We start from the raw sequence: 12,906 nt of genomic DNA on the forward strand, positions 1-12,906 counted from the left end.
GGTCTAGCTAGCAAGTAGGACAATTGTTCACTCGACTAAGGTGGGGCCCGACGGCGAACATGAAAAATAACCTTATAAATCACCTACATGTCCCATTTCAACAACTTCATGCCTCTTCAATTTTTGGTGACACACTGTATTTGATGTGAAGAGTTTTGTCGCATTCTGTGGTCTATCGCTGAAAACATCCAAAGAAGCCAGACTTTTTATAGAGTTTTGCTGAATAACTGGGAGGTGCTCCATGATTCTCGCCTCTTCCAAATAGATAAACGCCACGTCAGACAGACAGTTTGGTGTCTCTTGCAGGCATCTGTTTGGGTAGAGAGTACCTCGTGCATTTGCGAATAAATGAGATGGTTTGATCTATGATAACAGTGTCGTGCAACAAAACGTGTGGGAGCCGCAATGAGGGCAGCTATTAAGAGCAGTACGTCACAAAATTTACTTGGATTTACGCCACTCCGGCCGAAAGCCATTCCTGTTTGGTAATTTGGCCGACCTTAGCTTTTGGCCGTTTCTTCGAGCATCTACCAATGAGATGTGTAATTAAGTTGAGTGTATCACACTGATACTCTAAACTTCCTCTTCAGTGACCGTTGGCAAGACCGTTCGAAGTGAAAGGTGGTTGTTCTGGTGAATTCAGAACGTGCAGTAATCTGGGGCTTGTCAATGGACTTCACCGTTTCAATAAAAATTTGGTGCTAGTCGTCCAATGCCGGGGATGGGACATGGTCGTCGGTGACGCGACACAACAGAGGTCAGTGATACTAATAAAGATTGCTCAGTCATTCAGCCTGTATGGAGCTTGCATCCGTTTTGTATGCGTAAGCGACCCCATTTATCCCCGTATATGCGAGTCGGTGTCCACGACTGCAGTGTATTACTGTTCTTCTGTTGGTTCTCACGTGCAGTGTAGAACGACAGTCCGTGAAAGTGTAACATACGGTAATGTGGTTCGCGGAATCGATGCTAGCCAAGTAAATGTACCCAAAAGGATGGGAGTTTATTGTATGAAGTAAAAAACAGAATTTCACGAGATCAGCTAAAAATAACCAGCTGGAGGGACTGAAATTAACTTAGTAGTAGATCCTCCCTCTCAGTAAGACACCACTCAGAGGAATGTGGCCTGAATTCCAAGTTAACGTAAATCTACCATAACACTGAGTGACTAGTCAATCAGCATCTATTTTGAATTGGCTGGGATTGGCGTAAAAGTGAAACACAATTTCCCCCACTTACGATTGAAAATTTCATTTACAATGATCACTAATCTACATTGGAACAGGAATTTTAGCAGGAAAAGAAACAGTCGGAGACCACTTATGTATTTTGTGGTTTGCTGGCCAGCACATGGACGCATTTGCGTCGCTGAGATTTTGTGCTGTTTTGCTGATGTAGTGGGTGTTTGGTTAACCTATATCAACCTAAACTAAAATTTAATGGAGCAGACATTAGGACAGGTTCAACCAGTAGGTTGAATGTCAATCCGTTGTCATTAGTTGATTGCCTTCTGCTGTAGGAGGGGTTCGAAAAACGCATCAGTCCGGTTCTCACACCACATTCAGCTGCCCTCTGTCTTGTGGATGGACTCACGCCCAGCTAACCCATCCGCCACGGTCGTCCTGTGTCTCGGTGCTCTGGATGCACGAACTGAAATGGGTAGTTGGCCCGATTCAAGCCGTATCATCTCATCAGCCACCAGACGCTGGACTTCAGCCCATGGCTTGTCAGCGGCCAGACGTCGCCATTTGTTCAGCATTGAAGTGACGAAGTCCAATTTTTGAAGCGGTTCACCTCTACAATCAAGAAGTGATACAGAATGAGTTTCTGAAATAAGCCAATGGTCTAGTAGTTGAAAAGCAATAAACCCTACATCTTTTGCTTTCTCATTCTACAGTCGACACTAGCCCATTTCTCACCTCTGCCGGAAAGTTCCCACTGAGAAGAGAACAAATTAGTTAGTTATAATCTCGGCAAAATTCACTGTTTCTATATGGCAAGACGGAGAATGATGTTCCATGATTATTATCGGCATTGCAATTGAACTACACACCGGAAATAGGGATGATCATTCTACAAAGATGTCCTCATTTATGAGACGACGAAAAACGTACAACGCTTCTTATCAAGTCAACACCCAAGCCCATTTTTAAAATCCTGGACATCATATTATTAGACTGCGGTGAAAGGAGACCAAAAAATCCCAAAAGGCATGGGCCGAAATGAGAAAAGTTAACCGCATCCCGCCGTTTATGGTATCCTGTGAAAGCTTTTTGAAGCTATGAGAGGCAATTTCCCCTGAAATGCCAGAAGCAGGACCCAAGAGAAAAGTTGTTAGCGACGAATGTATACCAAACTTGAGTGGAAATGACATGATTGTCGTTTTGGTATATTACGGGGGCCTAGAGAATTATATCGTGGAGACAAGTCACTTAAAATCATCCAAAGGGAAAACAATAGGCAAATCCTCGATTCATGTTGAGGCAGTTGGGGAGTGTAAATCATACAGTGCAATTTTTCAAATACAGTGGCTCCCAACCTGAAAGTTTGGATCCCTTGTGAGCTATGAAGTTATTTTCGGGGATAGCGGAGCGCTTAACGGGGTCGCAAAAGGCTCGTTTTTTTTTGAAATTCATCGATATAAAAAGCGCGAAACCGATGCAAAAAGCCTTCTGCACATAAAGCACCTGCTTGTATTGGCTGAGAATTAGGTCCCGGAGACAAAAAGAAAATGACTGATGATTCAGCGGATAACTCCTCCGTGTGCTGGTAACCATGACAGCCTTCCAGTGCGTCCACACGACGTATTTGGGTATGCAGTCGGAATTTCCGATACTTCATTAATTATCCAGTTCAAAGAATAACGGTGCTGTAGTTTTACTGGGTAAGTTAAGCTGCCCCAAAGAAACGATGTGAATGGAAGCTAGTTTCCCAGGTACAATTACGACCATCATAAAAGGTGTAGTGGGTTTGAATTAAGTAAATTACATGAATTTCCTTCATTTTTTACCCCACGGAAAGTCCCCGAAAAGACGAGTGGAGCAGAACGTACTGAAAACTCCTCTAAAGTCGATAATCTGAATGCATGACAGTGGTCTGTAAAAAGTGACTACTGTCTACTCGAATATCACAAGAAATTGATTAGAATATGCTGGTTGAAATGATAGGTTTCGTTAGATAGCATTTCAATAAATCCAATGACGAGACGGTTCATTAAATCAAGTTACGACATTTGTTCAACTTCCCCTATATAAACTTTGTAGATGGTCATTTAGCGTTCTCATCTTGCAGTTATCGGCCGCTCATTGTTTTACTTCAGGTGCGCCTCGTTTTTCTGACCACCGGCTTTCACTTTGACGGATGGCCAAGTCCTATTCCTGGATGACTGAATAAGAGACAGAGGCACGTAGGCGACGATAAATGTGCTTATTTAAGCAAAACGGTGAAGACTGGCACTACAAAAACTGAGGATTCGAAGATTCATCGGCCAAGGACTTGGTACCATTTGTTGTCAAAAACACCGTGACCTACAAAAGTGGTATATTTCGTTGGGCAATGAATAGGTAGACCAGTAAGTTACCAGGATGACGCATGAGTTGGAAATTTCTATGGGAGTTTCGAAGCAAAAAATTGGAGAACTCCCATCTAATCAGCCCGCATCTGTGCACTAATGAGTGTGGTGACCCCACCATCTTCTCAAAACTGACGACTTGTCACTCAGCTTAGTTGCAGTACAAGTTGCAGTACAACGAGTTGAGTACCTTAGACAACCTCTGGTGGAAGAGGCTTGCGACCCGGAACAGGATTAAACAGGACCAGTTAACATATACAGTCTGAACATATGGCAGGTGGAGCCGTTTTGGTTACTCAAATGAAATAAGGACAACGTTACCTGTCAAACTAGAATAGCTCAGTTTTCCCACGAAACTGGGCAGGCTTTATACCTGATACAGTTGTTACAATCTTTGCTCAATCTGCTACTGCTAAAGCTGATAATATTCGCTACAGTGATAATCTGTCTCACCATCAAGTTTTGCCACCACAATCGTCATCTTGACCTGGTCTGCGAGAAGCCTTGTATTGTTCAGGGCGCACATAAACGTCATCACTATGTCTGCAACGTCCTTATAGAAATTTCTGATACCAACAAAAGGTGTTCTTAAGTTAGCACTTCACTAATGATTACTTGCGACTCTCCTTGATCAACTTTTCTGATATGTGCTACGGACGTGCTTTTAAGTGGCAGCCACCTTGATTAATCCACAATCCTCAACTGGCACTCTAAAACCTTGTTCTCAGTCATCGTTACATGTTCAGGTTTGAACTTCATTGGCTACCTAATGATAGGCAATAGTCAGTTCAACTTGCGGTGAATATAAACAGCCAGTGTTAGTCAAACTTTGAAATGAACGCAGCTTTAACACTGAAACGACCGTGTTGAAAATTGGGGTCTAAATATGGTTTTCAATTAGAGCTCTTATAACTGGCTCTGTGGACTACATGACTTTGTGGTTTGCCTGAACACTACCTTACTCTTCGGAATTGGCAGCGATTTGTGAAGGTCACCTGCTAACACAACCAGTTTCGGCTTACCGATCTTACAATACAAAAAATATCAGGCGCCGCCATTTGAACGGTATGACTGAGTTAGCAAACGCTTGCGGGGAGTTGGAAAAATTATAAGCGCAGTTTCGACTAAGTCACGTCATGCCGCTTTCGATGGCATTGTTCCATTGCAACAAAAAAGAAAGTCAGTCAAATATTTAAACAGAAAGCAATAGAGGCATGGTCTGCTGACTGCTTACAAAGGAATATTTAGAACACGTATTCACATAGAACGTTTCTTTAAAAAAATATCCTGTATACGTAGCAGAGAATTAAACAGCTGTCCGTTGTGAAAAAGCGAGCTTATTAGTAACTCACCGCTCAGAAGAAACATGGTTGTTCAGCTAGGTATCCAAAAGCTATCATTGCTATGGTGTATATGACCACTGATCTATGCTACATTCAATCACCACCTTCTAAGTATCGTCATCCGTATGACCGTCCAGTGCTTCGTCGGTTGACAGTACAACAGAATCTGTCACAAAGAATATAAAATATCCGGCTTCCGCGGTTGGTAGTCGCAAGAAATCTTATCTATGTGTAAGTGCGTTATATCTGGCCGGAAGTGATCATGTCCTAGACAAGGAGCACGCCTTCCAACTGGCTCACTGAGTGCTCATGAATCAATGAAGACAGGTAAGATTCAGAATTTCATCGGCTGCAGAGGCAACTCTGCACTCAAAGGCAACTTTTGCGAAATTTGAACTTGAAATGGCCCTTGAAGAATTCTATTCCACACAGTAGTTTGTAATTGACCTAACTCATTTGATACTTGTACCCATTTTTATCCAACTGTACACATGTTTGCCTTTGAATATCGTATGAACATTCGATTAGCTATGAGGACCAGTCGCAGAATAAAGGTATGGTCCCCGACTTTCGTTGTTGGCATTCCAAGTGTTGTAGAACAGAATGTGAATCTTAATAAGGCTTGTCACTTAAAATTCCAAAACGAGGCAACCAGACATTTAAGCTCAGTAGTGTCAGCTTCTGGTAGACCGGCAACGAACGCCAATGAGGAACATTAAGAAGTATCATGACTATACATGGCTTGGTTTATTTCGGCGCATACGACGATGATAGCGATAACACGGACAAATGGAAAATGATTTCAAATATGATTAAAACATACTTTGATCCAAGGACTCGGGTCGCATACGTTACTTGAATGTAATAGAGGTCTCGGTAGGTGTTGAGTGTAACACAATGCTCCTGCAGTAGACTGTGGACCAAGAATGTTTTTGGGGGTGGGGGTGGGAGAAATTTAACAGAGGAAAAAAGAAAAGTGTAAAAGTGTAAAATATCGTCGCAGTTAAAATCTGATAACCTAAGGCAAAATTGTGAATAGTTGCGTTGACGTACTGGTACTTGAGATCATACTACGAAAGCTTATTTATTCTCCGCTTCCTAATGATTTTATAGATAACGATGGTGTTGTGGCTGAATTTGTTTGATCACATCGGAAATCTGGCAGATTTTCCGGGTTTAAGGAGAGATATCTTTTGAGAAAGGTTATCACACTGATATGCCAATCTGATTACCCACCACCTTTTTCTGGAAGATCACTTCGCAGTACAAATGGGCTCATTTCTACGATTCCAGCTTTGTTTTCAAATTTTAAGTTATCTATCGATTACATATTGTCCACCCGACCGTAAGTATCTAGATGAAAGCGGCGTATTGCGCATGAATGCCTCCAGTACTCTACAGTGAGCATGTAGTTCAATGTCAGGGTCAGATGACATAAACTGATGTGAATGGACAACAGAAGCAAAGTTATAGGTCGAATTCAGTAAATTCCATCAAAAATTAGTTGTATCAAGTAGGCCAGAATATCACAATACTTAACGGTGGTATTCGTGAGCGGAAGCACACTGTGCATTTTATGCAAGGACAGCGAGAAATTTTAGGGAATTTATTTTCAAGAAATCAAATAACCTAGCAATCAAATAACGTCCAGAATCATCACTGCCGGTCTGTCAAAAAGAATGGAAATGTGGAATCCACAGAGGCGAAAAGTTTCGAACACAGTGAGCCACAATGCAACCGAGGGATAAAATAGACAGTGATTAGATACTGAATCACAAAGAATCCGTAAGAGAAATGTTAGAAACCACGTATAGACACAGCCAATGGTTTCATCATGAGGGAAAAAGCCATATAAGTCTTCCAGATGAACCAATGCGAGTAAAAAAGTAAATCGCCACGAAGACCATCAACATCATTATAACTGCAACACAAAGCAGAGAACTGAAAAAGTACAACAGTTCGAATGGCAAAAAGTAGAGAGAGATTTGGCTCAAAAATTTCAAACATGAAAATTATGGAATGAATGCAGCTGAAAGGGTATTAACATAAGTTTCCGTACTGTTAAAAGTATAGACAAATGTCACTGACATGACACAACACATAACACTGATGAAACTTCTAGTCGATTAGTTGCACAACTTTTCGTTGCTATGCGATGGTCAATTTTCTAATGTTGTAGCAAATGCTCCCTGTAGCCTGACTGATCACGTTCGCATATTCAGGAGGTTTCTGATGTCCTGTAAGCTTTATCAATCCAACTGAAGGCCAATCCTGTAGTCGGGGAAGATCGAGAAACCACGTATAGACACAGCCAATGGTTTCATCATGAGGGAAAAAGCCATATAAGTCTTCCAGATGAACCAATGCGAGTAAAAAAGTAAATCGCCACGAAGACCATCAACATCATTATAACTGCAACACAAAGCAGAGAACTGAAAAAGTACAACAGTTCGAATGGTAAAAAGTAGAGAGAGATTTGGCTCAAAAATTTCAAACATGAAAATTATGGAATGAATGCAGCTGAAAGGGTATTAACATAAGTTTCCGTACTGTTAAAAGTATAGACAAATGTCACTGACATGACACAACACATAACACTGATGAAACTTCTAGTCGATTAGTTGCACAACTTTTCGTTGCTATGCGATGGTCAATTTTCTAATGTTGTAGCAAATGCTCCCTGTAGCCTGACTGATCACGTTCGCATATTCAGGAGGTTTCTGGTGTCCTGTAAGCTTTATCAATCCAACTGAAGGCCAATCCTGTAGTCGGGTTAGATCGAGTGGCAGGACGCGCCCAGACAGGAAAAAAAAACGTGTGCAGAGAGTGACGCATCCCCAAGGTCACTATTGGTACGACACGTTCGAAAAGTAGGTGAGTTGGCGGCTTAGAAACATACGACAAGCGCAGTGAGCCTGAAATTGTTCACGATCGGAACACCGCCATTGGCTGTGCGGAACGAACAAGTGAACGACCATATTTGGCCGTCATCCTATATATTTAAGCAGACGCTCTGTATGTTTTGCCCTGACAATACAGCCGTGTTCCGAGTTCTCTGTCTTCTTATCGCGTAGTCTGGCAAGCTCAGTGCAGGCGTAACTCATAGACGGCCACCCACGATACAACAATCGAGCAAATGCAATGGCCATTGCCTAGGTTCTGTGTTGAAATAGTTCGAATCAGTTTTGCACAGGAATACCAGAGTGAAAGTATACTATTTTTTTACTGAAGGTGAACTTATCAATCGTCAGTGTTAGTAAATAAATAAGGAAGCTCGGAAAATGGACGCTCATAAACACCGCGAGGATGTAAATATTCAGATCGAATGATGTCTACACTGTCTTGTCAATCAAATTTCGTACCAGCTACATCATGCCAATTATTTCACGGATGGAACTAGTTTTACTGACTTCTTTCTAACTGGAGCCTCATACACATTAACCAACTGATGGATACACAAATCATATGAACGTTCGTAAATGATGCAAACGGAGATGTTGCAACACTTAAGATGAAAGGACGGATGGCAGGTTGCTTTGATGAATCCGCTCGTTAGTTCAAGTTTCGTTCTTCTGCCTGATTGCAAAACCGCCAAACGACTCCAGAGATGTGACGGACAATACAAACGGCCCTTCCATGTACTCATCAATGGTAACTCTAAAATTCGACAACAAAATCTATTTCGCAACCTCTGAATTGCCGCAACATCTGTTAGGTTCCGGTTAGGGTACCAAATTCGTCCTCACATGTTATCGGTTGATCAAAAGGATACTTTAAGCTGAGCTGATATGCGAAGAAATGGTTTTGTTTTTTTTACCACGTGTACTGCTAGTTGCGAAGAAAAGGTCTAGTTTTTTTTACCACGTGATACTGCTAGTAAGGTGGATCGGGATGTGCCGAACCTCGTTTCTTTGAGGATCATCAATTTCACGTATAACTCTAATTTCAATCAATCTTTTCTCCTATCTAAAACCCATTTTGTACGTAATATACTTAAAACTAATTTCAGTACCCAGGTGCTGTTTTAGAGCTTCCATGTTTATTGATTCTGGCACCTTTTTGTAGATTTATCTTTCATCTTCCAAATATGAACAGCGATAAAATAAATATGGGATATTAGTTATCCAGATATTTAAGTTTCTGACCATTGATCTATTTAAACGATTCACTTTGGGGGATTTCTTAATTTCCGACGACCAGCCATTAGCTGATCACCATCAGGTGATCATAGCCCAACGAGGTTTTACACCTCTCGCTCTTATTTCTAATGGAATTTCTGATATTTCCTTAATTACATCCTTGTTCTGGGGATTCAATAAGCCACTGAGGTTCTCGTACAGGAAGATCGTCCAAGATGCACAAGATGCTTTTCTTCTGTATCAGGAGCTTACATATCCCGTTGACTTTTAATGTCGTATTTTTGTTTTAGTGGTCTGTGATCCTCCCTTTTTCTGGACATAAAACACACGGACCAGCATAGACCACCGTCTCTTGACAATTTATGTGTAATGAAAAATTCGTGTCACAAAACTAGGGGCCGCAGTCTTCCACTATTTCTATTAAAAATTCTGATTAATTAATTTTTTACAGAACATTTTATTGAATTAACTTACTACCATACTCACCTATCCTAGAATAAAAGAAACTAAGGTTTCATGCTAGATGTATTTGATGACAACGTTATACTCCGGTCACCTTCCGTAGTTTCAGATGATGAACATTATGGGGTATATCTCCAGTTCCGTTTGTTTGAAAGTATATCAAGAGGCGGTTTAATTTATGAGAAACTGTTTGGAGTGCTAATAAGGATAAACCCCGCTAATATGAGAGTCGGACTGTGCTCGGTATAACACACATACTTTTGAGGCTAATGGTAAATCACCGATGGCCTAGTAGTGGCACTGTTCCGTTTGGTGTTCATTAGCCGACCATAAATCTCTCCAACTGGATTTCGTTACAACACGATCTCTAGTTCCCGCTGAGTTTGCAACAATATACTTCAACTAACCTTTTGTCAGATATCTTTGCTCCAACACCACAATCGAGTTACGTTAACTGGTTGCTCGAACTGTGATGATATGAAGACTTCTCTGCCATTAAGTAAGTGATGGACGATGATGGATGAATTTTAGTCATATCGTATCAAGAAGTGACTTGTTTTACAGAGTGATGGGCTTGCCACACCTGAGCAAGCAAACGACTTCATCGCCTGTTGGCATGTTTCATTCCACGGTCTCGGCGATATCCTTGAGTGCAGTAAAATAGTATCAACCAAAACGTCTGAAAGCAGACTTCAGAATGGGAGGACCACTTAAACGGTGTTAAGATGAATAATACTCCAAAACTGCGCAATATATATGCTCGTTTTGCGGCAGATAGCAGAAAAGTATTTGCCTCAAAACCAACTCAGTGATCGGATATTATGGGGATGAAGAACTTTACTCGGAATATCTCAACGAAAAGTGGAACTGTACTTCATTTAAGGTCCAGCGGCTGCAGTAGAAAATGAGTGAGGAGTGGGTGGATGATAGCCTCTAGGTCACATTCGTATTAGCCTGGTGACGATTTTTATTACCACGTAGATGACTGCCACCAACAGCAGAGGAAACCCGAGCACAAGAGGCCAATTAAGCTCTAGCTTGGTGCTATGAAGAGTGGTTCTAATGTACTCCAACCTGAAACTCATTTTTCAAGTGCTTCGTACCTTTTGAGTTCACCGACAGGTTAAAAGCATATCTGAAAGTCCTCTAGATATTCTACATGGCAGTCCGCATATTGGTCTAAAGCTTTGACAGGTTTCACAAAATTGGCATCGCACTTCGCCATCTGCTGTAAAAATTTCGTTGGTCCTCGCAACATGTCACGTGAAAAATCAGTGGTAGTTCTTTCACCAGTTTGTCTAGGGTCCAAAGCCCCTTCTCACACATACATGACCCATTAGATTATTACTGCTGGGGTTTGATGTGAGCTGAGTAATAGAGAGCAAAGTAAACCGCAGATAACTTTCATTGGATGATGTATGCAAGGACAACAGAAATTCTAACGCAAGATGATTGGGACATTTTAAGCGCTTCAAAAGCTCGCATGAATTAGATCATACGCTCCTTAGAATGTTTTGCTTGTTGTTGACATGTTTTTCATCGCATTTGTGCTTTGTCAATGATAGCGAGAGGCTTGGTGAAATGGCTTGACTGGTGCATTCGCTGGGCTCATCAGAACTGTATTATTGAGCTTATTTTCATCCTTGTCAGTCGTGTACTCAGAACCGATACAAGCATTGATAACCTTGCTTTTGCCCCTTATGGGTCCACCAATTATTTAGGGTTTCTCGGCACTGATGCCACATTCAGTGAGTTATAACGCCAGAATAAGCGGTATAGTGGGTGAACAGCTCGTTACACTAATTGTATCGTAATACTGGTGCTGGTAAAACCCACAGTTTGGTGCGCCTCCACGTGGTCAGTCAGCTGCGATTCTCAAGCTTTTATTTATCATATTGTTCAGTTTGGCTCACGGTCATTCGAGATGCCTTGTTGAAATCACGCCCCTAGTCAGATTGACCGAGCCCCACCACCAACAACTGCACGCTCATACACGGGTGCTTTGAAGCCTGTATATGACACTCAAGATGGTCCAGTGTTTAGAGCGCGAATTTACTGACCGGAAGGTCCGTAGTCCGAATCCTACCTCCGTCTCTCGACTTCCCCTGTGGGCAACCTAGGAGTATCTCAGCCCTCGTGCTTCCTTCTGGTGGCATGGCAGTTAGGCACCAAAAGGGTGCTACAACTCAACGATGCCACTCGATATTTTGACGTATGGCCCTACGAAACCAGTATTTCCACAATCAAGTAACCCATGAATAAGTGGTGAACTTGAAAATCTTCATGAACAATTTTCACTCACTCATATCGGCTTTGTGTGCTTTCGAGCTCCTCCCTCAACCGAGTCGTTTCCTCCACTTGCGAGTCCAGCTTTTGACGGACCTCTTCGTATTTCACTCGTGGTACCTGGGCCTCGTACTGTGCCTCATACTGTATCACTTGTGTCTGTAGGCGGTTGATTGCTTTATGCGCTTGACTAAAAAACAATGCACCCGTGAACAGCTTGGAAATTGGTGCATGCAACATTTAGTCTGAGTGTTATAGGCCATTTTTTAACGTTCCATTCCAATGCTGCTTTTAGTTCTCTGATTTTTTAGTACGCCAGTCTCTCCTTGCAAGGAAACCCATCCTAAAAAACTATCGTAGGAAAAACTTTGTGACATTTTCTGCCTGCTCACAGTGTGTACATATTTTCGTGTTTTAAGAAACCGCTATTGAAGAAATACTGTAAAGGAAAAAAGTTCGACAATCTTTTTGTTTGACACGAACCATTAAGACCGGTAAAATCTTTGGATTATCCAGAAGGAAATTGTTCACATCAGTTGCAAAACGCTATGACTCCGATAACCGAAACTGAATACGCGGCAAACAATAGTAGGCTAGTGGATAAAAAACCCATTAGTTGTTAAATCAGGGGAATGACAGTGATGTTGCAGAGTCGTTGGTCTTTCGCTTAAAAGAAAGAGGTTGGGCCTCTTCGTAAGCATGACAGAGTAGTCGATAGTTTATGGATTTATGTATCGTTAGCCATTGTAAGCCATGGCAAATTGTTCAAAGCTATGCACATCACGAAATCATGTACTCATAGGAAAATGGTTCATGTGATACATGCCTCTTTCCCAGAAACGCGATTGATGCTTGTTGGTGGTCACCCAACCTAAGTGCTGTGAGTTTCCCGACACTGCACTCACCTAATGATGTCTGTTTATGAATTCCGCGTACAACTTAATAGTGGCACAAAGCATGGGTTTGTTACTGACTATTGATTCCGCCATGGGCCAAACTTTCAGTTAAACAATAATCAATGTTAGGAAAGGATTAGTTGCCCCGAAAGAACGTCTTTCATAACGACTATTGTGCTCACCGTTTCATTTGCTTCAACACCCACGCA

At 41.7% G+C, this 12,906-nt stretch overlaps 1 protein-coding gene across 1 annotated transcript in view; it reads right to left on the minus strand.

Moving 5' to 3' along the window:
- Window positions 1-1,309: 1,309 nt before the first annotated feature.
- The window catches only part of T265_01992 (hypothetical protein), a gene marked incomplete at both ends in the record, with an annotated part of 36,020 nt that continues 24,423 nt past the window's right edge, over window positions 1,310-12,906 (minus strand). Inside the window, 3 exons of the mRNA XM_009166130.1 lie at window positions 1,310-1,796; window positions 5,738-5,827; window positions 11,818-11,991. Of these exons, the coding sequence (XP_009164394.1) occupies window positions 1,562-1,796; window positions 5,738-5,827; window positions 11,818-11,991 (499 nt within the window). The remainder of the gene's footprint in view (window positions 1,797-5,737; window positions 5,828-11,817; window positions 11,992-12,906) is intronic.

This window comes from Opisthorchis viverrini (assembly GCF_000715545.1).
Source record: "Opisthorchis viverrini unplaced genomic scaffold opera_v5_22, whole genome shotgun sequence".
Classification (NCBI taxonomy): Eukaryota; Metazoa; Platyhelminthes; class Trematoda; order Opisthorchiida; family Opisthorchiidae; genus Opisthorchis; species Opisthorchis viverrini.